Raw genomic sequence first — 27,528 nt, 5'->3', positions numbered from 1 at the left:
CTCCTCCTCTCTGATCTGCTGTGTTTGTGAGATGCGGGCTAGAGGCTGGGTGCACTCTGACTAGGGTATGGATCTGGGGCCTTGGCCTCTCCAACACCTGTTCTAACCACTTGCCTTCCCAATCCCTCATCAAAATCCACCTGCATCCGTTCAGCGATTCTGAGGCTTTGTGAGGGGCCATAGTGCCTATGCAGTGCCAGATTTTAAAGTGGTAGAAAGGACATAGTCACAGTGAGGCAGACAGAAGGAAAGGTTTGAGATTACTGACATACACTGTAGAGTCTATAGTGTCCTTGTTACTCTTTAGGCTACAGTAGATATGCTCATGACATCTCATTTACACAGAGTGGCTGTTTTAAGCAAACGTGTCTTATGGTCTATTAGTTTCCTAGGGCACCCATTACAGATGATCACAAACAGGGTAGCTTAAACCACAGACATTTATTCTCTCATAGTTTGGGAGGCTTGAAGTCCAAAATCAAGGTATTGTCAGGACAGTGCTGCCTCTGAAAGCTCCAGGGAAGAATCCTTCGCCTCTTCTTAGCCTCTGGCATTGCTAGCGATCCTTGGCATGTGGCTGCATCACTACAGTCTCTGCCTCCTCCTTCACGTGGCCACCTTCCCTCCATATGTCTACGTCCCTGTCTCTCTGTATTTCCTTGTAAGGACGCTGGTCATTGGATTTGGGGCCCATCTAATCTAGTATGGCTTCATTACACCTGTAAAGACTGTATCTCCAGAGAAGGTCACATTCACAGATACCAAGCATTAGGATTTAAACAGGTCCTTTTAGAGGACACAAGTCAACCAGTACGTATGGTGACTGTAAAGCCCAGCCAAGGTTTATAACTGAGCCTTTCACAAGTTATTGTGACATTGTCTGAAGTGTGCATGTTTGTGGGGAGGACAGGAGGACTGGGAAGCAGAACTCATGTGGTTACTTGGTCTTTTTTTGTTAATGTGTCCATTGGAGACTGCTTCCTATACATCCTATTAAGTCAAGACAAATAATTTAGTACCTCTGTTAAAACTAAAGATTGAATCTTGGCAATGTTTAAGGAAGAATGGTTGGCAAATAATATGCACTGCACATCTTTTTAACCTTTTATTTCCGGAGCTCATTGATAGAAAGTCTTCTGCCTGACACCCTAACTCAGGAGAGTGTGTTTGCTGAGCTTACAGATTGCCTGGTATACCCTTAAGTGGAAAAAGAAAGGAAATACCTTGTGTGTATTAAGGCTTGATATAAATTATCATGTTAAGACCTCCTGGCAGCCATCTGAGGAAGGCATTATTGTTAACACTCTAATTTTACAGAATAAAGTCCTGGGACATGGGGAGGATAAACACCTTGCCAGGACTCAACTGCCAACAAGCCATGGGACTAGACAGTAAACACAAGCAGGGTATGTGGGTTCACTACCTGCTCTTCTTCTTTAAAAACAATTTAGTGTTTATTTTTTTTAATGGAAAATAAATGTTAGTAAGACTGTGGAGAAATCAGAAGTCTCATATGTTGCTGGTGGAGATGTTAAATGGTGCAGCTGCTTTGGAAAAAGCCTGGCAGTTCCTTAAAATGAAACACAATTACCTTATGACCCAGCAATTCCACTGAGAGAGTTAAAGATATAAGTTCACCCAAAAATTTGCACATGAATGATCATAGCAGCATTTATTCATAATAACCAAAAAGTGGCAACAGCCCAAATGTCCATCAACTAAAGAATGAATAAACAAAATGTGGTGTATCCATACAATGGAATATTATTCAGCTACAAGGCAGACATGCTGCAACATGGATGAACCTTGGAAACATGCTAAGTAAAAGGAACCAGCCACGTCCAGCCACATGTTTTATGATTCCCTTTATAGGAAATGTCCAGAATAGACAAATCCATAAAATCCAAACAGACAGAAAACAGATTAATGGTTGCCAAGGGCTGGGGAAGAGGAGGAGTGATTGCCTAATGGATACAGGCTTTCTTTTTGGGGTGAGGAAAATATTCTGGAATTAGATAATGGGTACACACAACATTTTGAATATACTAAATACCCCTTAATTGTACACTTTAAAATGGTGAATTTTATTTTAACAAAAAAATAGAATATATTTTTATATAATAATCTTTCGTTCAATTAACAATCTGCTGTGTGACAGATACAGCACCTCTACTGGAGGTATCAAAAGGAAGTAATTTAGTTGACAGTCAGTCATCAACCAAGTATGATCTTTGGCACTGGAATTATATCTGGGAGTTAGTACTGAGCCTCACACAGAGGTACACTAAGGCAAATTAATTGTAATGAAAATAATTATGGTTTATTGAATACTTGCTGTGTGCTAGTCTTGATGCTGGGTGCTTTTATTTTATGTTATTTAATCTTTGCACAGCCCTATTTACAAGAAAGCTGTGGATCAAAAGATAAAATAATTTATTCAGGCTAATGAGTGCCAAATCCAGAATTCAACCCCAAGTTCGCTTGGTTATTGTTATTTTTCTACTTTCAGCAGCTAGAACCCTTTTATTAATAATAAGATAGGTCATAATAATGGATCCAGTTTCATAATTTAAAAGCATATGAACAGAATTTGCCCCATTTTTCTGATTATTATCAAATTGCCCCTTCTACAGCTTTCCAGAAGCTGCCCCCTCTGGCTTCCACTAATTCAAGAACTGAGAAGGGTGGCATTCTGAGAGGCTGCTCTTTAGAGGCCCTGCTGTGTGTCGATTGTCAGGGGCCCCTAACAATAGCCAATTCTAATGACTCCTACCCCTTAGGTCTGCAAAGAAAGGTAACAGTGTAGCACTGTAGAAATAATGTCTAAAGTTTCATCTAGAGAGTAAAATAGTTTAAATAGCTGTAATACTGCCTCCTGGAAATCCTGATGACCCACGGATAAGGCTGAGCATTTTGGAGATGGTGACTGCAGACCGTCCCATACTTTGGGAGGGCAAAGAGGTCTCTCTACAGGGACCGGAGGAGAAGTCAGATGGTGAGAAGGAGACCAATCACAGTCTGTTTCCCAGAACAGGCTCTGCTACCAGCATGGCTCCAACCCGGTGCTCAGCTGTAATGTCAGCGAGCCTCCTGTTCTCCGCTCCTTGAGGAGAGTGCTCCAGGCCCCTCATCTCTAGAGGCCCTTAGGCAGCTCCTCTCTGCTCAGTCATCATTGCCACATCAAGTGATTTGTCATAGGCCCTATGGCTGATTTTCCTGCAAGCTCTTCTGGAGCATAGGGAGGTCGCTGTATAAATACAGCACGGGTGGAGTTTCAGAGCCTCTGCTTCCTCCAGGATTTAATTTATTGAAAGATCAGATAAGCTCGAACAAAAGATCAGATAGGCTCAAGTCAACAGTGGGGTACAGAGACTGCCCAGGCCGGCCTCTCACATCCCCCTTAGCTTCTCAGCCCTGAGGTTACAGATAGGGCCTTACTTCGTAAAAATGGTTGAGAATTTCATTTACAGGGTGCCGTGCTATTCACTTTCCCTGTTTTCTGTCTCTTATTCTCTTCATACTGTGAAGCAGGTATTGTCCTTACTTGCATGAGGGAAAACTGAGGCCCAGGATCCTTTATAGCTTGCCCAGCATCCCACAGATTAAGATCTGGCTTTCATCGAATTTATGTTTTAGTGTGAATGGAAGAGATCAGTGGTTAAAAATATTGAGGGCCTAATGACAGGTAGGATCTGACCTCTGGGATGCCATCAATTGTAAAACACAACATGATTTCACATACCACTGCGAAAAAGAAATTGCTTCCAATTAGACAATGACATGTATCGATTGAAAGACGCATCCCACTTTTAAAGATTCAAATGTTTTATAACTGATGAAATACAGTAATATTCTTCACCTTTCCTGGTGCCAGTCCAATGCAGTCTGATTCATGGCTGGGACCCATTTGGTTAAGGTTTGTTTCCCAAAACACATCCATTAGTGTTCGTGTCTGGAAGCAGAGCACCCAGCTGCATCTGGGAGAAGCTGGCTGTCCCAGCTGATGCCTGAAGCTTATTCCTAAAGAAAAGTACCCAGCTAATATTGAGGGGCGGGGGCGGGGGTGGAAAAGGTGCTGCAGCACAGAAGGCGGCAGACACTGGCTTTCTGCCACTGGAGGTTTTGCCCACGTCTTTTCCAGATCCTCCCCCTGCCCAGGTTGTATGTGTCAGGCTAATCTCACTTTCAAAAAATAAGATCTTGAATATATTCCTAAGTTCCAAGTTTCCTATCAAATTATCACTGAATTTTAATCATCCATCGTAGTGGTCATGTGTCTGTTTTCAAAACTGCTGTATCGGATGTACTGCCCACTTGGCACACATCTGAAACTCCAAAGTTCTAAGTTTAAGGTCTGCCTTTGCTGTAGAAATCTCATTTTAACCTAAATACTTAATTCTTTACAAGTAATTATCATCATCATCATCTAATAGCTACCACTGAGCTTGTACTCTGTGCCAGATCCTGTACCAAACACTTTATGTGCATCAACTCATTGTAATTCTTGTAAAACTCCATGAGGGAGAAACTATTATTATTTTCATTCTACAGATGAGGATACCAAGGTATACAGAGGTCAAGTATCTTGCTCAAATTCATAGTTCGTACATGGTAAAGTCAGGGTTAGAACCCAGGAAGTCTTGATCTAAAGCAAATTAGGTTTATTGAGGTGTAACTTACATACAATAAAAGTCACCTGTTTAGTTGTACAGTTGAATAAAATTTGACAAGTACATACACAGTCAAGATAAAGAGCATCTTCATCACCTCAAAGAGTTCTCTTTGCCATTTGTGGTCGTTCCTCCCCCATCCCCAGCCTCTAGCCACGGCTGATGTGTATTCCATCTGCATGGTTTTGTCTTTTGAAGAATGCATACAGATGCAATCATAGAGTATTTAACTACTGTGTCTGGCTTCTTCCACTTAGACTAATGCTTTTGAGGTTCACCTTTGTTGTTTCCAGAGTTCCTTTATATTGCCAAGAAGCATGCCTTTGTACAAATGTACCACAGTTTGTTCATCTACCTACCAACTGATAAACAGTGGTCTGTCTGTGATAAAGATGCTATAAAGCTGCTGTTAACATACATGTACAGGTGTTATTGTGAACATATTTTCATTTCTCTTGGGTACATACCTAGGAGTAGGATTTCTGGGTCATATCTAAGTATATATTTAGCTTTTATAAGACACTGTCAAAAGCGTGGCTATACCATTTTGCATTCTGACCACCAATATATGAACCTTCCATCCTTGCCTTTGGTATCATCTTTTTAATGTTAGCCATTCTAGCAAGTGTGTAGAGGTAACTCATTGTGGTTTTACTTTGCCTTTCTGTAATTACCAACCATGTTGAACATCTTTTCATGTTTTTCTTTGCCATCAGACATATTCTTTTGGCTTGAAGAAATTTCTTTAGCATTTCCTGTAATACAGGTCTGATATCAGTGGCTTCTCTCAGTTTTTGTTTGAGGAAACCTTATTTCACTTTCATGTTTTTTTTTTTTTTTTTTTGCTTTTTATTTTTTTTATTTTATTTTTTTAGATAATTATTTTTTATTGAAGGGTAGTTGACACACAGTATTACATTACATTAGTTTCAGGTGTACAACACAGTGATTCAACATTTATATACATGATAATTCTAAGTACCAGCTATCACCATACCAAGTTGTTACAATATTTTGACTATATTCCTTATGCTATACATTACATCCCGGTTGCTTATTTATTTTACAATTGGAAGTGTGTACTTTTTCTTGGTTGTTGTTGTTAGGGCATCTCTCATATTTATTGATCAAATGATTGTTAACAACAATAAAATTCTGTATAGGGGAGTCAATGCTCAATGCACAATCATTAATCCACCCCAAGCCTAATTTTCGTCAGTCTCCAATCTTCTGAAGCATAACGAACAAGTTCTTACATGGAGAACAAATTCTTACATAGTGAATAAGTTACATGGTGAACAGTACAAGGGCAGTCATCACAGAAACTTTTGGTTTTGCTCATGCATTATGAACTATAAACAGTCAGTTCAAATATGAATACACATTTGATTTTTATACTTGATTTATATGTGGATACCACATTTCTCTCTTTATTATTTTTAATAAGATGCTGAAGTGGTAGGTAGATACAACATAAAGGTAGAAAACATAGTTTAGTGTTGTAAGAGAGCAAATGTAGATGATCAGGTGTGTGCCTGTAGACTATGTGTTAATCCAAGCTAGACAAGGGCAATAAAACATCCACATATGCAGAAGATTTCTCTCAGAACAGGGGGGGTGAGGTTCTAAGCCTCACCTCTGTTGATCCCCAATTTCTCACCTGATGGCCCCCCTGCAACTGTGCCTGTCTTAGGTTGTTCCTCCCTTGAGGAATCTTACCCGTCTCTGGCTAACCAGTCATCTTCCGGGGCCATACAGGGAAATGTTATCACTTTCATGTTTGAAAAGTATTTTTGCTGCATATTGAAATCTATACTCAGTTTTTTTTTCTTTCAGTACTTCAAAAGTGTTGCACCTTTGCCTGTGTCTTGCATAATTTCTAGAGATGTCTGCTCTATCTTTGTTCCCTTGTATATAATTGTTCCCCTTCTTGCTTTCAGGATTTTCTGTTTTGGTTTCCAACATTTGACTATGTGTCTAGGTGTTTTCTTTGTTTTTTGCTTTGTTTTGTTTTCAAGTATTTCATCTGCCCTACTCTCTTTTTCTACTCTTTCTGGAACTTTGATTACATATTGTTAGATCATTTGATATTGTCTCACAACTACTGGATGCTGTGTTCTGTTTTTTTCACTTATTTTTTTGTATGTTTCATTTTGGATAATTCCTATTGACTTATTCAAATGTATTGATTCTTTCCTCAGCTATGTGTAGTCTTTTTATAAGCCCATCAAAGGAATTCTTCATCTCTGGTATTATTTCTAGAATTTGCAATTTACTCTTTTTTTTTTCAGTTTTCATATCTCTGCTGAAATTTCCTACCTGTTCAAGCATGCTGTCCATCTTTTCCACTAGATACTTGACTATATTAACCATGAAGTTCCTGTCTGATAGTTCTAATGTCTGAGTCGTTACTGAATCTGGTTCTGTAGATTGTTTTATTGCTTGACTGTGAGTCTTTTTGTTGTTGTTTTCTTGCGTCCTTCTGTCCTTCCTTCCTTCCTTTTATTTGCATGTTGCACTGTTTTACTGAATGTCATACACAATGTGTAGAAGAACAGTAGCGACTGGGTAAATAGAATTCACCCCTGGAAACAGGCAGACCTGCTTAGTGTGGGGATTGAGCCACTCCTTCAGTAGTTATGCTGGGTTCGGGTTTCATTGTTTCTGTCTCTCCCGTCCACGCACATAAGGCTTCAGATTCCTTCAGTGACGGGTGGCTGTTACCTTGTGCTCAGAGTGGAGCCCAGGATGCCAGTGGGCTTTTCTCGGTGTCCCTGTTCCACCCTCAGCTTTGAGAAGATGCCTTTGCCACAGAAGGGATCCTTCTCCGTACTCTTTCCCATCTCTCAGTGTTAAGCCTGCTGTTGCTTGTTTCTTGGTACTATGCTCATAATGGGGTCGGGGGTTCCTGGTTCTCCTGCCCCATCCTCAGTCTTAGGACACGTTCCTGGGCCTCAGAGGTGGGTCCTTTTCAGCGCTCCGCACACCCCTTCTCTCTCTCGCAGCCGAACACTGCCTGTCTCCGTGGTGGCTCTCAGGAAGGTGGGCGTTGCCTACCCTTCCCCAGGGGTAGTGACCTCTGCTTCATACTGGTGCAGGATGTGGAGGCACAGGGCAACTAGGGGTTGATGGCTTTTGCCTCTTCTCTTCTCCCAGCAACAATGGATCTTTGCCTTGTTACTTTGGCAGGAAGAATTTCCGACTCCCACCACAGTGGCAAACAGTTTGTGCCTCTACCCTCCAGTGGCCCTGGGAGCAGGAGGATTTGCTGCCATTGCTTCTGTTAAGAGGAGGGTCCAGGGAGCAGGCAGTGTTTCATGCCCATCCCCCAGCAGCAGCTGGTTGCCTCCTGGCACAGTGGTGGCACCAAGGGGGCTCTGGGCCCCTTCCCCACCCCAGTCATTCTCCGGGCACTGGGTGGAGGCTAGTGCAGAACTGCTTGCAGACTCCCCCTGTGTCTGGGCCTCCCGGTTATTCCAGACTGAGAGGCAAGCCCACACGCAGCCTTTTAGCTGCTCTCTTCTTACTCACTGTTGTGGTGGCCACCTCTGCCTTTCAGGCTCTGTCAGAAATGAAATACCTTACGTTTCCTGACTCTCCTTGGAGGGACTTCATACTTTTTAGAATTAAATTCCCTTGGTTGTCTTGACACCTGAGTGTTCTAATGGGTTGAACAAAAGTTTTGAGCTTTTTCTCATTAAGATGAAAGCAAAATTCTCTTATTGCTTTCTATATGCTAAAGGGAAGTAGAACTCCCCCAAAACCTGCTTTTTAAATCCCTCCCTTATATGCCCTCTAAAGGACTATCATTTCCAGTATCTTGTGTACAATGTGCCACTTAAGATACAGTGAAGTGATTGTGTCCCCTTCTTAGAACCTGCTGACCAAAAATGGGAGTCTAAAGAAATCAGATGTGCTTAGTACAGAGTATCAGAATCGTGTGTGTTTCCCCAACACAGAAAGCCATTTCTTGTGCCACGGTTTCTTGCCTGATGAGTGAGTGTGGGCACTCATGTGAGCATTGTACCCCTAAGGTGTCAGGAATCCCAGACAGCTGTAAAGCCCTTCTTGTTTTATGACTTTACCTCATCCAGTGCCTCCCCTGCAGAGAGGTCCCAATATTTTGATATACTTTATCTCATCAGTCCTCACACATTTCATGTGATCTAGGAACAGGTGTGGACTTTATAGTCTCAAAACCAACAGAAGTGAGAGGCAGGAAGACAAACGCAGGCCGTGAGGATTGCATGGCCCAGCTGGTCCCAAACCCAGACACTGGCTCTGTGCTGGCGCTCACCGAGACCACACCACTGTGCTGTGTGCTAATTCTGAGGTCTCCTGGGCAGGAAAAAAAAGCCTTCATAGGCATTTGTTCAGGGTTTAAATGACTCAGTCCTAAAACATAAGACACCCTGGCTTTATAGACAAAAAAACAGTATCCCAAACTGGATCATATTAACACAGAAAGAGTTTTGTTTATAACAGGTTGGAGTGAGGCTTGGGGCTGAGCACCAGGTTGAGGGCCAGTGTTCTTTTGTCTCTGCAGCTCTGGTGGGCGCCTGTGGTGGGAACTACTCAGCCATGACTGCAGTGGTCTATTCCCCTGACTTTCCTGACACCTACGCCACAGGAAGGGTCTGCTACTGGACCATCCGGGTGCCTGGAGCCTCCCACATCCACTTCAACTTCACCTTGTTTGACATCAGGGACTCTGCTGATATGGTAGAGCTACTGGACGGCTACACACACCACGTCCTGGTTCGTTTCAATGGAAGGAACCGTCCACCTCTGTCCTTTAACATCTCTCTGGATTTTGTCATTTTGTATTTCTTCTCTGACCGCATCAATCAGGCCCAGGGATTTGCTGTCTTATACCAAGGTGAGACCTCCTGGCCCCAGCGTCTTGGGCTCCTGTCTCACACTGAGGAGACCTGGGGACCTTGGGCAGTTCTTGCCGGGAGGACTGTGAGTCAAGGTCAATTTTGCTACCTTAGTAGTCCTTACAACAGTTTTCACGGGGATGGTTAAAAGAACAACTTAAAGGAAGAGCTGAGGCTGGTAAATCGGAAGGCCCAAAGAGGTCATTTGGTCCATCCTCTCGCCTCTCGGTATCCCAGCTGATCCCAAAAGACTGGTTTCCCAACTTTCTTCAAACCACCCTAAGGTGGGGTCCCTCTCAGCCCCTGTAATATGAACACATGTGTGCTGGGCGCATCTCTTTGCCAACACACGAGAAACACAGGGCATTTGTAAGACCTGGTCTTTGTCCTGGATGTCAGAGGGCTTGAGAAGAGTTGAGTCAGTGTGTGCTACGGGAAGTCAGAGGGAGGGGGCCTCCCCGCAGGTGAAACAGTCTTGAAGAATTGGCAGGAATTGGGCCAATAGGAAGGAAGAAAGAGGGCTTCCCAAGCAGAGGGAGTGTAGCTGCAAAGGTGCAAGGGTAGGAAAATGATAAAGCATCTCAGGCGTCCTTGAAGAGACAAGTGAAATGACTGGAAGTTGACAGCTCCCTCTTCTGCCTCTTTCAGCCCAGAGCCTGGCAGGTTCTGCTCTGGGGCCAGTGGGATCAGTAGAGACAACTGCACCCAGAATTGAATCAGAAAACACTGCCCTCTCTTCATAACCAGGCCTCCTCCTCGGCAGCTCTGCATTGCCTCTGTCAGCTTTCCCCCAGTTAATTCCTTCTGATCTTCCAGCCGTCAAAGAAGAGCTGCCACAGGAGAGGCCCACCGCCAAGCAGACGCTGGCCGAGGTGATCACAGAGCAGGCCAGCCTCAGCATTGGCGCTGCCCGGTCCTCGAGAGTGCTCCATGTCATCACCACCAGCCCCAGCCAGCCACCCCAGACCGTCCCAGGTAGCCGTTCCCAGACACCACCAAGGGGCATGGAAGCCAGAGTGTTCTTCTCAGGCAGGTGGGGGGCACTTGGCTCTGTGGCTCTATTGGTCTTGGCCTGTGAGGGACGTTTTCCCATTAGCTTGGTTTCTTAGTCCTTAGGAAAAAGTGCTCACCTCAAAGATCCAGCTTAGGTTGCGTATGTTATGATTGACCAACTAATCCAACATTTTCTAACTTTGAGAAAGATACCTTTCTAGAGCCCCAAGTTGTAGCTTTAATTCATTGCAAGAGCTCTCTTCATCCATGCACACAGAAGACAAGCACGTGCTTCCCTGGTGCTGGGTGTTGGTGCGGGCACTGCCCCGTGCAGTGAGCCACACAAAATCCCTACCTCTGTGGCTCATGAGTGGGAGGAGGAAGACGAGAAGTGAAATTAAGTCAGATGGTGACAAGAGCTATGAAGAAAGAGATGCAGAGAGGGACAGAAGGTGGGTGGTGGTTGTGCACTTTAAGCTGGCTAACTTGGTTGGGAACATACTTCCTTCCATCCTCTTGTCTACTGAGGAAGTTGGATCCTTTATGAGCTGGTTGAGCTGGCGAGTACTGTCAGTGATTAGCTAGCCTAGAGGCGTTCCCTGCAGGACGCACTGCAGACGGTCAGGGAGGAGAGTCCCTCCAGTGCTTGCCCAGCACACCCCTTGCTTGTGCAACCCCGAGGGATTCCACGGGTCTCACCTCTCCTTCCTCTGAGAGTAAATTGAGGCCCAAAGAGTGTAACTCATCAGTGGCTGCACAGTGGTTTCAGTGGTAGAGACAGAATGTACGCCATCCCTTTCAACTCAAAAGTGAGCTGAGACCACTTTGGACCACACTGCCTGCCTCTCTCCCAGAGGGCGCTCTAGAGCAGAGTGAGGCGCCCAGAAGGCTCAGGGCTCTGTGTCAGCCCAGCTCTCAGGTGGGTTTGGTGGGTGCCCACCCCTGCCTGGAGCTCCTCAGCCAGGCCTGTCTCTCTGAGCTGCCAGTGTTCACTGGGGACCTCCAACAGGCCACCCTCCGAAAACTGAGCCCGAACAGGTCTAGTAAACTGACTTTTGCACTTGCAGGATGGACAGTATACGGCCTGGCAACACTCCTCATCCTCACAGTCACAGCCATTGTGGCCAAGATACTTCTGCATGTCACATTCAAGTGAGTACAGGAGAGCTGCCCAATTCCAGGCCGGGAAGGCTCATAACTGCTTTGTACTGTGCTTCATTTGTCTGGGTACAGTTGTAATGTCAGAACATGATACTACAGTCCTAGGTAACATAAGGCAGAGACAGTCCTCATTCTCTGTAGAGGGAAATGCACAGCTGGGCAAATCTCTCTAAGGTTTGAGGGACTGTGTTTGTTCCTGTGTCCAAGGAATGACTTCAAGGAGGATTGAAACCATCTGGGCATAAGAAGCAGCAATTTCCAGTTTTTTGGCTTGTGCTGGTCCCTTAAAGAGATCTTTATATAAGAATAAAGATTCCTAGGACACCACCATGCATATTTCCTGATGCCTTCTAGAAATTGGAAAATATTATTAGAAGAGAATTCTAAGATTATATCAACTGTTGCTTAATAATTATTTTACAGCAATTATTTAAGAAGCTTCATCCTTCAATTCTGACCAATTTGGAAAAAATTTCCTTCTCTTACTTCACTGCTCAGGTTCCACAGGTTCACCTTCCAGGAAAGGGGTGATCGTTCGTGCTGCTGACGTGTGTGTACTTACAGAGGGGAGCTCTAATTTTTTCTAGACCGCCCTCCCCCTCACCCCCACTCTCTGTCCTGTGGTTGCCAGACTGGGCTTTCTCCATTTATTTTTTTTCCCCCAGTTTTATTGATATATAATTGACATACATGTTCTCTCCATTTCAAGGCCTTCTTGAACATTGGTGTCCTATAAAAGTCACCTTTTCCCGACCTTCTCACTTGCCCTCTGCCACAGGCTTTTTATACGTTCAGTGCTGGCTCCTCCATTACCCTGTGAAGGCTGCCTGCCCTTGGCCAGGCTGGGACCACCCATAGGCCTCTCCCTACTGCACTTTACATTTTTGAGTGGAAACAATGTCTTTGTTTGCTGAGCTCACTCTCATGCCATTTATATATATAGATTTTGTTTGTTTTGTTTTTTTAAATTCACAACTCCTATGAGTTGTGACTTAAAAAAGGTGAAGCCTCTCAGGTGCAACCTTGTCCTCAAGTCCCCTAGAGCAGCGAGAAGAGGAGGCTTTCTGTCGGGCCCAGCACTTCACAGTGGGCTGAGGCCCTGCAGCGCATGCCTGACCCCTGTCTGTCACTGGATTTGGAATCCCTCTGCAAATTCCCTGCCAGGCAGCCCCAGGGGCCTGATGGGGGGCAGGGGCAGATGGTGGTGGTAAGGCCGGACCCACTTTAAGTGGAATAGGTTTACCTTTATCCTGTTTTAGCTAGGTGGGCTTCCAGGTAAATATCATTTGAAGAAAGAGTTCTTCTATTAAAAAAAAAAAGAATTTGAAAACTTATAGCTTCTCAAGCCAGCCCTTTCCAGATTTGAATAATTCTGCCAGCTGGAAAGTTATGTGTTGTCCTGAGGCGGACTCTGCCCCACAGCGCTCCCCCACCGCAGGACACATTCTGTCGCACAGTGGCTCTTCAGGACTCTAAAGGCGTCCGCCGGGCCTCACCTCACTGAATGCCCCATTTCTTAGGTGTATGCATCTCATGAGGTGGTAGGTTGTTTGGGATGTTCTGTTCCCACTCTACTTCAACAATCAAGTCATTTTTGTTTTGCAGGTCCCATCATGTTCCTGCCTCAGGGGACCTTAGGGACTGTCATCGACCAGGGACATCAGGGGAGATCTGGAGCATCTTTTATGAGCCTTCAACTTCCATTTCCATCTTTAAGAAGAAGCTCAAGGGTCAGAGTCAACAAGATGACCGTAATCCTCTCATGAGTGACTAAAGGCTCCCGCTTCGTCTGCTGCACTTAGGATTGAGACTCAAGGTCCCAAGGCCCAGGACCTCCCTGCATCTCTCTCTCTCTGAGCTAAGAATGGGGCTGTCAGGACAGTGGAGCTGAGATGACAGCGATGCTTGTGTCCGGCACTGGGCTCAGGTACATTCTAGATGACTGTGGGTGGGGGGTAGGTATAGTGTGTGCTGAGTCTTGCTTGCTTCTCCTCTGTTTTGTCCACACACAGATCACTTTTTCCTGGTCCTTATGGTTTGCAACAGGGCCAGATGGAGAGAATTCTGAGGTTCTCTTGAGGGTTGGCCTGGCTCTGTACTCCTGGGCATTAGCACCCTCAAAGTATAAAGAGGGCCTGTGCTCTGCGTGGACTCTGGGGCTTTGCCCTCTGGGTGCTGGATGAGGACAGGCCTTCTTCTACCTGGGAGGGCCTGGAAATTGGGTCTTTTAACCCCCATCGGATCAAATCAGACTCCTTCCACACGTGGTCTTCTTTCTATAGCTTGGTGGCCAGCAGAACAAGCTTGTGGAGTGGTCACATAAAAGATCCATCCAGACTTTACTGAAAGATGCAGCAGACTTTACTGAAAGATTTTATAGGTGCTCAGTAACTCCTTGTTAGATCGGATTTGTCTGGCCTTGCTCCCAGCTAGCTCCTGATCCTGTGGCACCTGAGCCAGGCCCCTGTCGGCACCATGATTCTCTAAGCTGACTCTCAGTTGGGAACAGTGTAAATACTGAGGCTTAGCATTTAGGCAGCACTATGTGAGCCACAGGCGCCAGCAGCCCCTCCTTGTTTTGAGGTGTCCCTCATTTTAAAAGATGAAAAATGCCCCGTGGCCTGTGCTCTCTGCTCTCAGAATGGTCCAGCAGGGAGAGAGAGGGCTCTTGACCCTGGTTGCATACCAGCCTGCCCCCCAGACGGGGAAGTGAATCGAAAAGGGTGGCCTGAAGGGTGAGAGGGAGGCCTGGGGACGTTGAGACCCTCCAAGGGCAGGGGGGCCGGCAGGCCTGGAGACCCCCCAGGGGTAGGCCTCCCAAGACAGGGAGCTACAGTGGCAGTGGCCCCCGGTTGGGAGAGCCGGTGCGGGCTGTGGTTTACAAGTCTCCACCACCCAAAAGCAGGCTTCAGCAGCAGCAGCTGAGAACAGCCTGGGCCTTTCTCAGAGCGTGACTCTCCCGGGGGCACTCAGGCCCGGGCCTCACTGGGCCTGTGGCCTCACGGGTCCCTCATGGGGGCACTCTGCCTACCTCCCCCGAGTCCCTAAGCTACTGCCTGCTGCAGCCTTTCCAGGGCTTCTGCACGTTGGCAGCCCATGTGCTTCCAGCTACTTCCAGAAAGGCAGAGGGCCTTGTGGGAGGTGTCCACGGGGACCTGGGAAGGTGCTAGGAGCTGGGGGGCAGAGGGGCCTTTGGGAGAGGGAAATGGGGTAGCAGGTCCACAGCAGGGCAGGATGCTGCCCAGGCTCAGTGGGAGGCCTGGCCTGGGATAGAGCTGCTGGGTGCTGTCTTCACGCTTTGATCTGGGAAGGCTGATTTCACTGGAGCAGCTGTCTACAGGCCCCTGGGTCTGGAGACAGAGGCCTGTCCCTTACAAGGACCCCTGGAAATGTACTGACATGTGCAGTCTCCCCACCAAGCTATTCCTGGCTTTTGTGGAATCTCCTCTCAGCACAAGTGTGAGGTGTATGCAGCCACAAAAGGCCTGTGCAGCAGATAGATCTGTCTGCAGCACAAAGGGAACGTGGAATTTAGCCCTGGGAGGTGTTTGCCTGGCCAGTGTGGGGGGCAGCTGTTCAGCTGCCTAGGGCTTATTCTGATCGTTGATCTTTGGGGCATCCTGAGAGTCCACCATGCCACTTCACACCTCGGGTCCCAGAGACCAACCCTGAAGCCAGCATGTGTCTGAGCCTGCAGCTGGAGCAGCCTTCCTCCCAGATCCTGGAAGTGCTGGCAACGCCCCAGTGCACTCCTCCCTGCCGGCCCTGGCACAGCCCAGTGCAGCCAGGATTGATGGACTGTCCAAGGAGAAGCCCCTGGAAACCTAAACCAGCCTCAGGACAGCGTGGGGGGAGAGGGCCATAAATTGTCGCTCACCAAACCGCCGTAAATGCCTCGGCAGCAGTCTTGGCATGGCCTCAGCTGCAACCTGTCAGCAACACCCCCCAGAGGGACCCCCGCAGCTAAGTAAGCACCTAAGAAATAACTCATGCCAGATGAGGCCAGGTGTGCTTCCAGGAGCACCGAAGGAGGGAAGCACTGGGTATTTTGAGAAACTACTTTAGAGGCAGGTGGGGTTGGAGGTGATTGGAAAAGGTGAACCTGAAAAATGTAACTTAACGGATCACAGAGCAGATGTTGAAGGAGGGACGGTGGAGGTGTGGGGACCCCATGGACAGCCCTCTAAAGCGTCCTGCACAAGGGCTCTGCCCTGAGGTGACAGGGAGCAGAGGCAGCACAAGTAAGCGCCTTGGGGCCCTGTCCTGTTGAGCAGGGTTGAGGCCACTCTACTGGCTTGAGCACAGTGACCAGGTTGCTGTAACTGCTCAAGTGTGGGCCCTGGCTCAAGACTCCAGTCAGCCAGAAACCCACAAAGATCAAAGCACCAGCAAGTGCAGCTGTCAGGCCCTCAGGCCAAACCTGAGCCACGGCCCCACCCACATGCCCCATTGTCAGTCCTAGACAGGAGTCAGCCTAACCCCTCAGGATGGGCCACCCTGGCACCAGCAGGGCACGCAGGCCGTCCCCAAGCTCCTTTGCACCCTGGGCACTTAACCTTCCCAAGCACTTACAAGCAGATGGCCTTGGGGATCCCGTGCCCCTCCCTGATGAGGCCATCAGGTCTCCCACAGAACCAGGCCGGCCCCTCACTCCCCAGCCGGCCAGCCAGCACCTCTTGGGTTGCCTGTCTCCTTTTGGGGTTTGATGTCTGCTTTTGTTACTACCTTGGGAATTTTTAACCTTTTGATTGTTTCTTCTGGTGTCTTTGTTTACCTTCCTCACTTTTCTACCTCCTGGCCAGGTCTCCCAGCTTAGCTGCCCTGGCATGGGGTATTTCTCAACACTTCCAGCTACGGCCGCCTCCCCACCGAGGTGGGCTCCCCAAGGGTGATGACAGGGCCTCACTCTCTACCCGCAGACCCAGGGAAGCCCAGCTCACCTGCTCTGTCTCCCTGAGTGGAACATACTCAGTGAGGCAGGAGTGTGTGTGGAGGAAAATCCGAGGTAAATTTGCTTCAGAAAGGATAGTCTCCAGGAGCACATAGTGGGGGGCCCTTTCCCTGCCCGCACGGGGAGCTGTCTCGGGGTACACGCAGTGTCAAGACCTGCCCACATCCAGACTCACCTTCCCACAGGGATTTTGACTTTGGATGACAAGGCTTTATTTGTAAATATGCTCTTAATATGCAACTTTGAGAATAAAACAGGAACATCATGTATTTTTAAATAAAAAATGAAGTGTGACGCACTGTATACAATTTAATATATATTTTTAGGATTTTGTTATTTAAGAAAATGGAATGTAATGGTACTTTTACAAAAGAGAGGAAAATGTTATTTTTACTGTCTGGAGAAAATAAATATTCTCATTGTTGTAGAAACAGCGATGCTCCCTAGCATGTCGTTTTTATGGGCACAGTCCAGGCCCCAGGAAGGGGCCGCGTGCGGGAGCCCATGTGGTCTTCTTCACTCTGCACAAATGCCAGGCCTCACCGTTCGCTCGGTTCTTCCCGTTAGTGTCTCCAGATTCCCTTGGGCCTCGTCACGGCTTTGACCCACAGTTGCTCTCACTCGGTAAGGTCTGAAAGAGTTGGGATTCCAGATGAGCACGTCTCAGACATGAGCGGGTCATGGGCAAGAGCACAGGCTTTGCTCTCAGAAGGGCCTAAGTTTGAACTGACTGTGAGTGGCCAGTCCCCTTCTCAGCCTCAGCTTCCCCTCCTGTAAACCCTGATAGTACCTGTGCCTCAGAAGGTAATGCAGATTAGTGGGAAAATGTACCTGGAGTGCTTATATACTTACTATCCCATGTGGATTTCATCTGGCCTTTCAGAGCATCCGTACCTCCCCCCTTTTCTCCCCACCCTCTTCTTTTTATAATAGTAATGGATGTTCGTGGATGGGTCGCCCACTCTGCACCCAGCATGCTGTTGGGCACCACACACACCCGTGAAAACCCTAGCACCCATTCAGTGGCGCTCTCATCCCCATTTTGCAGTGAGGAAACAGGCTCAGAGAGGGGCAGGGACTGGTATTTGGGAGCACAGCCCTGGAGCCGCCCACCAGGGCTCAGCTCCTACCTTTCATTTGCTGTGTGGCCAGAGAGCGTCAACAGGGAGACTTTGAAGGGTTTCACTGGAGAAGTGACATCAGATTCCCAGTTGAGAAGGATTTCCCACTCCCATTAGGGAAATCACATGGGATGGGGTAAGACCAGAGGCGAGAAGGCCGGCTAGGAGCCCCGTAGATACGCAGAGAGACACTGAGGACCTGGCCGGGCCCCACACCGGCCTGTGGAGGAAGGGGGGACCCAAGGGGGACACAGTGGCCATGCCCACAGGCCAGGGGCACGTGTTCGGGCGGGATGGCCTGGGGTCACACCCCAACCTCACCACTAACCACATGACCTGGGCAAGTGACCCAGCCCTGTGTGCCGGTTTCCCATCTGTCAGACGGGGACAGTTACGGGACCTGGCTCACAGAGTTGTGATGAGTCATTACCTATAGAATGTTTTCAATAAATGGTTGCTGTTCCTGTTATTCTAAGGTGGGAGGAGGGATTTAAGAGCAAGGAAATGTCTAGGGTGACACCCAAGTATTCTGACTTGGGTGCCAGTGGGGGAAGAGAAACCATTCTTTAAGAAAAGAACACAGATGGTGCTAGGTATGAGAGAAACCATGCTGGGTGCTGTTTGGGCTAAGATGAGTGAGGTCCCTGAAGGACCTTGAGGCAGTGCTGTCCAGTAGGCATCGGACAGGCAGCCTGAGACCCGTGGAGGAGGGTCAGGCCTGGGCAGCACAGTGCATGGAAACGGGGGCACAGGCAACATGTGGGGTGTGTCTGGGGCCATCCCAAAAGGCTGCTGAGGACAGAGTCTCAGAACAGGCAGGCAGATGAGGAGAGGCCCAGACAGGACCTGGGTGGGGGCGAGTGAAGGGGCAGCCACAGAAGCCAGAAACCTTCCCTCCAAACTTCTAGCCTGACCGGTTCAGGCACACACACTGCTGGTTCTATGAGCCCCACTTCCAAATTCTCAGGAGATGATTTGCCAGGTGAAGTCTCTCTGCTCTAGCTGGTTACAGCTGGGAGAAAAGGGGACACAGGCCAGTCCAGCAAAAGAGCATTGCCACCCCTTTCTCAGAGTGGTGACTGGACAGTTGCCTCGGAATCCCTCGTGTGCTTGTTCAGAGTGCAGGTTCCTGGGTCCCACCCTAGACCTGCCGAATCAGCACCCCTGGGAAGCCAGTCCCTGAATGACGCCGATGCTCACTGAAGTCTGACAACAATTTTACTTTGAGAAGTGTGGCTGGTAATTACCTTCTTTTCTGAAACAAATTGTCCACACATAGAAGGTTGTGCAAGTTCCAATGGCTGATTCCTTCACCTTCAACAGTATGTTTGTTATTCAACTGCAAGGCTGTATCAACTCTGGAAATTCACTGCAGGACAGAGAGGGTGGGGGAAGAAATGTGTGTAGCACAGCAATTTGACCAGATACATCCCCCGAAGGCGCAGCACCCCGACCTGAAGCTTGAGCCCCTCTCTCTCCCAGGTCCCCTCCCTTGCTGACTCTGGCCTGCGCCCACTGCGGCCGTCCCTGAACTGACGTTCTGGGGCTGCTGCAGTGCCATGGCTCCTCCAAGGCCAGCTTTACTTGTTTGTCTTCTTGGGCTCTCCTTCTCTTTCCCAGAAGCTCTTTCCTTCCATGGGAAAATATTTTTAGTGGCCAGTAGAACACAGATGGGGTGGCCTTGCTGGGGAGTTTCTTAGGGACAGATTAGCCTACAACAGAAAAATCAATAAACACAGCCAGAATGTGCAACTGCCCTGCCTAAAGCAGGACCAGCAGGAGCCCTCCGAACCCATCTGAGGGGACTCTGGGGACGGCGGGCCCTGACCTCAGCTCCTTATTCTCCCGAACCTGAGAGATGCGGACATTGAGACCCACCCACCCGGGAGTCGGTACCGGGGCAGCACAGGCCTCATCCTTTGTCGGGCAATCAAAGGCTCTTCTTCCTGTGGAGACGAATAGAGCTGGACAAGGCTGACCTTGTCTCCAAGCTTGAAAGTCACATGATCATCGCCTCTCCCCACTGGGCTGTTCATGCCCGAAACTGCAGACAGCGTCTGGGACTCAGAGAACTGGGAAGCTTTTGTTCCTCTGTGACAGGGTCGGGTCCCCATGGGGGATTGTTTTTGCTTGGCTGAAAGGGACACTTTGGGGATAGAATATTTCAACTTCAAGAAGCAGCAACATTTGCTTGTAGCTGAAAGTCTTCACTTCTGGTCTCCAGCTGTTGTCTGGAGCCACCAGGCCCCAGCTGAATGGGACTATGCCCAGCAACAGGGGGCAGGCAGCACTGGGCCGAACTGGCCACGGACCAGCCTGTGTTCAGGAGGCCTGTCCCCAGGACAGCCCAGCAGCCAGGACACCATCGGCTCTCCTGGTGGTGGCCACCGGGCTCTGGAATGAACCTCCCAGCTGTGGAGCTGGGGAACCGGGCTCCACAGACCAGCATTTTAGGGGGCAAGTAGATCCAAGCTTAATATCCAAAGTAACTCCTCAGGAGTAAAAACAGAAAGAACCAAAACAGCCAAGGCTTTTGCAACAAGAGCTTAAGGTTTCACTTATTTCACTCTTAGGAATGTTTAGCATTGTCCCTGTTCTAATGAGGCCATTGAACTTTTAAAAACTTAATAGGGGCCTGCTATTTTGCACATCGATCATGAGAGTATGTTTAATAGACTTGCCTTAGTTGCTAGTACAAAGATAAAATCAGATCAGGAGCACACAAGGAGTATTCGAAGCTCATGTTTAGCCAAATACGGGGCTACATTTTATGTGTCTGGGGTGAGCTGAGGAAAGGACTTTTGAATGACCAAGGTTAATAATGATAACAGCAGCCACCCTTCCTTCAGTACTCGTGTGCATCAGACACAGTGCCCAAAACTCAACAAGCAAGCTTTCCTGAGGTCATCCTCAGGACAAACCAGCCCGGGAACCAAGGCTCTGAGTAGTGTTCTAGCCCGTGGAGGGCAGGGCCAGAATTCAGCCTGTCTGCTGGCCCCAAAGGCGAGGCCCCCTCCTGTCTCACCGTAGGCCTGTCCCGCGTGCAGAGGGCGGGGCTCTGAGGGAGGCCCCACGGCCCCCGGGTATCTCACCTCAGGAGTGCTGCCTCCAGACAGCCCAGAAAAACTACAGATCCGTTTGCCTGGAGTGAAGGTTTCAAACCCACCCTTCTCTTCCTGTTTGAGGACACAGATCTCAGAATCAAATGAACGTTATCAAGCCTCTCCCCCCAAAGGACCCCACCTATAGAAATCTGCATAGAAATTCTGGAGATTCGGAGATCCCCTGAAACCCTTCCACAGACTTCAGATTTGGAATTGCTACACCAAGCCATAAGCAAGGTTACCTGAAAGTTCAAATTAGGCCAAACCATGGATATACTTAGCATTAGCAACCGTTGATACACTTAACTGATCCTTTATTAAGTGTTAAATGACTTTTTTTGCAAAAGCTAAACAGTAACTATTTTAGGCTCTGCAGGCCATTCTGTCTCTAGTCTCTGTTAAAACTACTCAACTCTGCCTGCACTACCTGTGGGTGAGGCATCCACTTGCCAGAAACGTGGCCCATCCCCTGGGACCCTCAAGGACCCCATCACTGCACATTCAGGAGTATCCGGGTGGCTCTGTGAGGGTTGGGGGCACTTGGTGTGTGGGAGAGAGCCACTGAAGCCCATGTATTAGCAACCACAGCAATGTGTGAACAAATGGTGGGGTGTGTTCAATGAAAATGTATGGACTGTGGATAAAATGAAAGTTTCTGTGGCCAGGATTCTCACCTGGCCCTGGTTGGCTAGTCCACTACACACCTGTGGGCAATACGTTGCTATTGACTCTATATAGGGAGCTCCACCCAGTGCTCTGCAGGATATGGTGGCACAGCTGCAGGAGAGCAGAGCAGGGGCTGGAGTGGTGGCAGTGCCGAGGACAGAGCCCTAGAGGCAGAGCCTGGCTTGCTGCACGCAGACTCGCTCTGAGTGAACGGGATTTTAGTGATCGACCTTCCACCATAGAAATAAGGTTGGGTATAACCCTTTCACCCCAAGAACGTTCTACTGTCATTTCTTTGGTCACACTGAATCCATAGCGAACTTGCCAGGGGCTGAAACCCATTGGCAAGACATGGACACTGAAACTTGTATTTGATATGACTTCCACACGTTGCTAAATATTCTTACCAAGTTTTAAAAATGCACAAACCATTCTTAGCTTGTGGGCCATACAAAAACAGGTGGCAAGCCCACAAGCTGTAGTGTGCCATAGGCTAATACACTTCTGTGTATCTTATTTAATGCTCACAACTGTATAGATTATCCATGTCTATTGTCTACCAGATGAGGACACTGAGGCTCAGAGATTCAAGAAGCACAGGAGACAGGACTTGAATCTGCCTCCAAGCCTGTTTGCTTTCCTGACAGACAAGGCGGGTGAGTTTAACTTGTGGAGAAAGGGAAGGAAAAGGTGGCTGGCGGAGGCGCTAACACAGGGCAGTGCTCTGGGCCCTGGGGGTGTAGCAGAGGGTCTTTGAATGGTCCGCACTGCAGGGGAGGGCGGCTGGCCTCCTGAGCTGTTCATCGAGGGAAGGGAGGCCCCAGATCCAGCACAACTGGTGGACCTCACATGGTTTTGCATCTCCCAGGTTCTCTTAATTATAACCAGTTTAGCAATTCCTTGTTCTCCTTTGCTGCTCCCCAAGAGCTGGAACCATCAGCAGGACTCCTAGCCAAAACCCTGGCTAAAATAATTTCTCTTTCCCATGTAGGGAGTCCCAGTGTCTTAGAAAATTGCCGTTCTTCTTAGCGTTGTGAGGCAGGCAAGGCTGGCCTGTTCGCATGCTGTCTTGCTTGGGATTTGCTGTCCAAATCTCTTAGCAAAGGGGTAGACAGAATCTGCTCACCTGCCTTGACTCCTTGCCTTCCCCACTGACTATGGGGCTCAGGGAGACCGACTGCAAAGGGCAGACTTCCTTTTTGGTGCTCTTTGCCATTTCTCCATTCCCACCTTGGCAATTTGCAACTGAGGCCTAAGGCCTCCAGAAACACAGTCCAGGGCATACCTGTGGTTTCTCTGGGGTGGCAGGGACTGGAAGCTGGGGCTGAGGGAGGCGGCAGCTCGAGGGGCAGGAGAAGGGCGTGGGTTTGGTGTCACACCTGGGGACATAACCATGGCTGAGCCAGCTGGCTTCACCTTGGAAGCCTCTGTTCCTCCTCAGAGGAGCACCAACACCGTGAGCGCCGGGCTCGTGGGGACCTGGGTTCAATTTGGGCTCTGCGGTCACCAGCTCGCAGATCTCAGGCAAGTTACTTTACCTTTCTAGCCTCAGTTTACTCATCTATAAAATGACACAACAGTTGTTTCTCATAGAGTTGTTATGAAGATTAAATAAAATAGTAAAGGTGACACATTTAGCTCTGTCCCTGGCATTTTAGTGACTTTTACCAGTAAACTAAGCGTGGTAATGCTCCTAACCACAAAGGACTGAGGGGAGTCAGTGTGTCAGGGCCTGGCCTGTGTCAGGGTCCTCTCAAGCCACACTTCATGGAGGTCACCAAGAGCATGGGGGGCCTCGGAGGCACCCTGCCTTTGGGACTGAGAATCCCATTTGGGATTGAGAACTCCATGCATTTATCGAACTCTGAGGATACAGTGCATGAAGCAAGGGCAATTTCGTCCTTAGAAAATAATTACTGATTTGGTTCACATACATTCAATATGTGACCCTATTTTATAAAAGTTATGTGTAACTGACCCTCTCAGGGACACATCTGTAGTATGTAAATACCCTTCTCTGCTGGTTTCCTTATCTGTTGCTTCAAGTCAGAAACAAATGCAGAATTTAGATGTACTCATATTTCCCTCCTGGCCCCAGGTGGTCAAACAGGCAGGCTAAAGCCCCAGGCCCAGCTCCAAGAGGAAAGGCGCCGAAGAGCTGCAAGCCAGCTGGGCTGCCCGTTGGCATGGCCTCCAGACCCTGCCTCCCGCGCTGTGGGTTCTCCCTACAGGCGTCATCTGGGCTTGGCCTTGCTCGCCAGCGCCACCCAGTGGTAAGACCAGAGAGCTGCAGGAGGTCATCCCCGGACAGGGGCCTCCACAACCTTCCGGCCCCTAAACCTGGTCATTAACCCAGGATTCTCACTCTGATCGCGACACGTAGAAGCTCTCCAGGTTTGCTAACTGTGCTAGAAGGCGAATCTCCTGGGCCCTGACCCCATAACAGGAAGATCTTTAATTAAGAGCGTCCTTTTTTCTGCTTATAAAAGGAATTCATTCCATCACCGGGGAGTCAAGCTCCCCTACCCGACCCTGAATCACCCCTAGAGACACCTGCTGGTGCGGGGGCCTCCCAAAAGCTTCTCCTTGGGGCCAGCAGGACATTCAGCCCCTAAGTCAAAAGGTCCTTCTCTTTGTTAACTACAAAATAAACATCTCCAGCCCCACTGGGCTACTTACAGTACAAATGTTTATGCCTTTGGAAAGAGAAAAAAGAGTTTTGCAAGTTCTCCCTAAGCAGATGGGCGCCAAGACTGTAATTAACCCTCAGCAACTGGGTGTCTGATCTTCTGCCAACAGAATGGGTCTGTAGCAGTCAGGAGGGCGGCTGATGTAGACTTCTGCTGTGACTGTTTGACGGTCCTTCACGGCCCTGGGGTGCTCTCTGGAAAGGACACCAGCTACATCTTTAAAACCCTGTGTCAGGCACTAGGGACCTACCTGCAGAAGGCCCCCAGTGCCTCAGTACCTGCTCAGGTAAAGTGCTGTGAACGGGGTTCAGACCACTCGGGGCAAGACCCTGGCAATGGAAGAGCAAGGCTGACCGTGGGGCCGACACATGCTGAAGAACAGGTGCTTAATCACATCAGTGATGAACACTGAATAGATGCCTAAGGAGCTCCCTGTAAACTCTACACACTGCATAGTATGTCATTTGATCCTCCCAACAGCTCCTTAGGGTACATATGGTTATATTCACATTTTACAGGTGAGGCAATTGAGTCTTGGAGAATAGTGTGCTGCTGACAACATTTAATCCAGGCTGGGTAGATTCTCTTCTTCAAACAAAATGTGACCCTTGCAGGAGGTCATCATGCTGGTGAGTGGTGGCAAAGCTGGGACTGAAACCCAGGCCTTTATGGTTTCAAAGTCACATCTCGTCTCTGCCCATTTGTGTTCAAAAACACAAATGACAGTTATCACCTTTCAGACTTACAGAAGCAAAGCCAAGTTCAAAGGAGCTGACCTGTGACTGCTCAGTGCAGAGATCTTGGTCAGGTCTCCCCTTGGGTGTAGCCAGTGGTAGTGAGAGAGGCAGTTGACAGCTGACCCATGAGTCCAGAGTCCCATCATGAGAGGCTGGAGGATCTGACAGGTCAGCCGCCTCCATCTTTCCAATGGGAAAACTGAGGCCCAGAAGGCAGAATTCATGCCCAAGGTGCAACCATGACCTTGTCTCCATAGTCAGTGTTCTCTCCACGGCTTCATGGAGCTTCTTGAAAACGTTGAAGCCAGTGGCAAGAACCAGATGGGGAAAATGGGAAAAAAGCTGGTCTTCCTGGTGGGTTCCCCGGGCCCTTGGTCTCAGAGGAGGACCTCATGCAGTTTCTAAGGGTGTTCTTTGCTTATGCAGAGTCAGCCATGGACTGATTCCATCTTTAGCTTCACCATCGTACGGATTAAAGACACCTTGTATCACAAATGGGCAGGTGGGAAACAGTGTGGGCAGAGGGTCTCCAGGAGATTTTAGGGGTGAGGCCTAGGAGTGTGCTCCTTCACTGCACTTCCTCCCACATCCCATTGGCCATAACCAGTCACATGGGCTCACTTGAACGCAAGGACCTCTGGTAAATGTATGCAGTCTTCCTGCAAGCAGGGAGATGTAGGAAACGAAACTGGTGAATCCAAGGCATTGTCTTTGCCACACTAGTCAAAAGCTCATGTCACGTCAGGGCTTAAAATGCCTCAAAATTAGAGGAAAGTAATGTGTGTGTGTTGCTCAGGTCATGGGAGGGGCAGCAGAGGGGAAGGCTGGAGAAGTGGACTGGTCCAGTATGAGAAACACCAGTGAAAAGGTAGAAGGGGGAGAGGGTGCTGATTTGCAATCAAGCTCCATGTGGCTCAAGTCGCTGACATCAGTCCAGCCACAGCAGGAGAGGGACAAGGTGGTGCCAGAGCAAGAAGCAGAATCTTCCAGATGAATGTCACAGGAAATCCAATAGCCCTGAAGACATCAGGGGGAGGCCATACCAGCCGGGAGTCCTGGATGGCTCTCCAGAAAAGTAGAAGATGCAAGATGGAGCTGGGAAATGAAAATCAAGACCAGAGGGGAGAAGCAGACATGAGGCCCTGGGGCACCCTAAGGCAACAGGGACTGGTGCCCCCGGGCCTGCCTCACAGGGGTGCTGCCTCTATATTATATAGATTCCAGCCCTATGAGATTTCAGCGTTGGTCCCAGATGACCCTGCCATCGGGGCGTGGGGTGCTGTTAATGGAGTCTGCTTTCCAGCCTGATGGCTCAGCAAGGCAGTAGGAAATGGAGCGAGGGGAAGGTGGGTGGGGGAGGTCCGCTCAGAGTGCCTTGCTCAGTGTCCTCAGTTGTAAACATTTAGGAGGGATTGGTTTCAGATTCCACTTGCTTAGGGAGCCAGATTAGAGAGGAAACAGGTGCTTGCTGGTGAGAGATTTTCCAAAACAGAGAGAGAATGATGAGCTCTGAAAGCAGTGTGATGCTGAGGATGACAGATGAGTAGATGAAGTCCAGGAGGCCAAATGGGAAAATGAGGGTATCAGATTAAAGTCAGAGGGAGGAGGACTAGTCTAGGAGGCAGGTTCCTCCTGACCTTGGGAGGCTCTCAGATACAAAGAGACATTCAAGGAGGCCTCTGCATTTTTTAAAAAAACAGTCCTGAAGTTTTTTTAATGTTAGAAACATTACAAAAGCAGGAAAGAGAAATGGGAATGGCTGTGGATAGCAGTGGTAGATATCCTCTTCTTGTCACGGAGGGATTCAGACATAGACAGCAAACCAATGGGATGCAGCTCCATTGCGTTAGCTAGAACGGGCCACCACCGCTTAAAGGAAAAGGGAACCTGGTACAGTGAGCTCAAGCCAGTTACAAAACATGATCCAAAGAAGAGGAGTGATTAATAATAGCATCTTGCTATCTGTTGAGTACATACTATGCCAGGCACTGTGCTGTACACACGTATTAGTTATCCTCTGCTGTGACAAATTACCCCAAAATTTAGCAGCTTAAAACAATGAAAATTCATTATCTACAATTTCTCTGGGTCCAGGTTCAGGAACAATTTGGCTGAGTGGTTTTGGTTTAGGGTCTCCTAGCAGGTTATAATCAAGGCGTCAGCCAGGGGGACACCCATCCGAAGGTTTGGCTGGGGCTGCAGGACCCGTGTTCAAGGTGGCACATTCATGTAGCTGGCAAGTTGGTGATGGCTGCTGACAAGAGGCCTCAGTGCGTCGCTGCCACTTGAGCCTCTCCATGGAAATGCTCAAGGGACCTCAAGACATGGTAGCTGGCTGCCCCCGGAGCAAGTGGCACAAGAACAAGGAAGATGGAAATCTCAATGTCTTTTAAAATGTAGCCTCAAAATCACAGTCTGTTGTTTCCACAATATCCTATTGGTGCAGGGGTCAGCCCTTCAGTATGGGAGGCAACTACACAAAGGTGTGACATCAAGAGGTGGGGATCGTCGGTGGCCATCTGAGAGACTGGCTATCACATCATGTGACTTGCATT

General features: G+C 48.5%; 1 protein-coding gene across 3 annotated transcripts in view; it reads left to right on the top strand.

Annotated features, from left to right (window-relative positions):
* Positions 1-24,771, top strand: part of KREMEN1 (kringle containing transmembrane protein 1) — a 72,016-nt gene extending 47,245 nt beyond the window's left edge. The window contains exons 6-11 of one of the 3 annotated variants that reach the window (XR_008993860.1): positions 9,217-9,549; positions 10,367-10,528; positions 11,611-11,695; positions 13,310-13,631; positions 22,110-22,202; positions 24,755-24,771. Coding sequence is in view for 2 of the 3 variants with exons in the window: in XM_036908910.2 (XP_036764805.2) it covers positions 9,217-9,549; positions 10,367-10,528; positions 11,611-11,695; positions 13,310-13,478 (749 nt within the window). In the remaining variant the exon portion in view is untranslated. Of the gene's footprint in view, positions 1-9,216; positions 9,550-10,366; positions 10,529-11,610; positions 11,696-13,309; positions 17,087-22,109; positions 22,203-24,754 lie in introns of those variants that run through there. The other 2 variants (XM_036908910.2, XM_036908911.2) reach the window with 2 other exon arrangements.
* The last annotated feature ends 2,757 nt before the right edge of the window (positions 24,772-27,528 follow it).

This window comes from Manis pentadactyla, chromosome 14 (genome assembly GCF_030020395.1).
Source record: "Manis pentadactyla isolate mManPen7 chromosome 14, mManPen7.hap1, whole genome shotgun sequence".
NCBI lineage: Eukaryota > Metazoa > Chordata > Mammalia > Pholidota > Manidae > Manis > Manis pentadactyla.
This window is presented reverse-complemented; position numbering and strand designations above follow the sequence as displayed.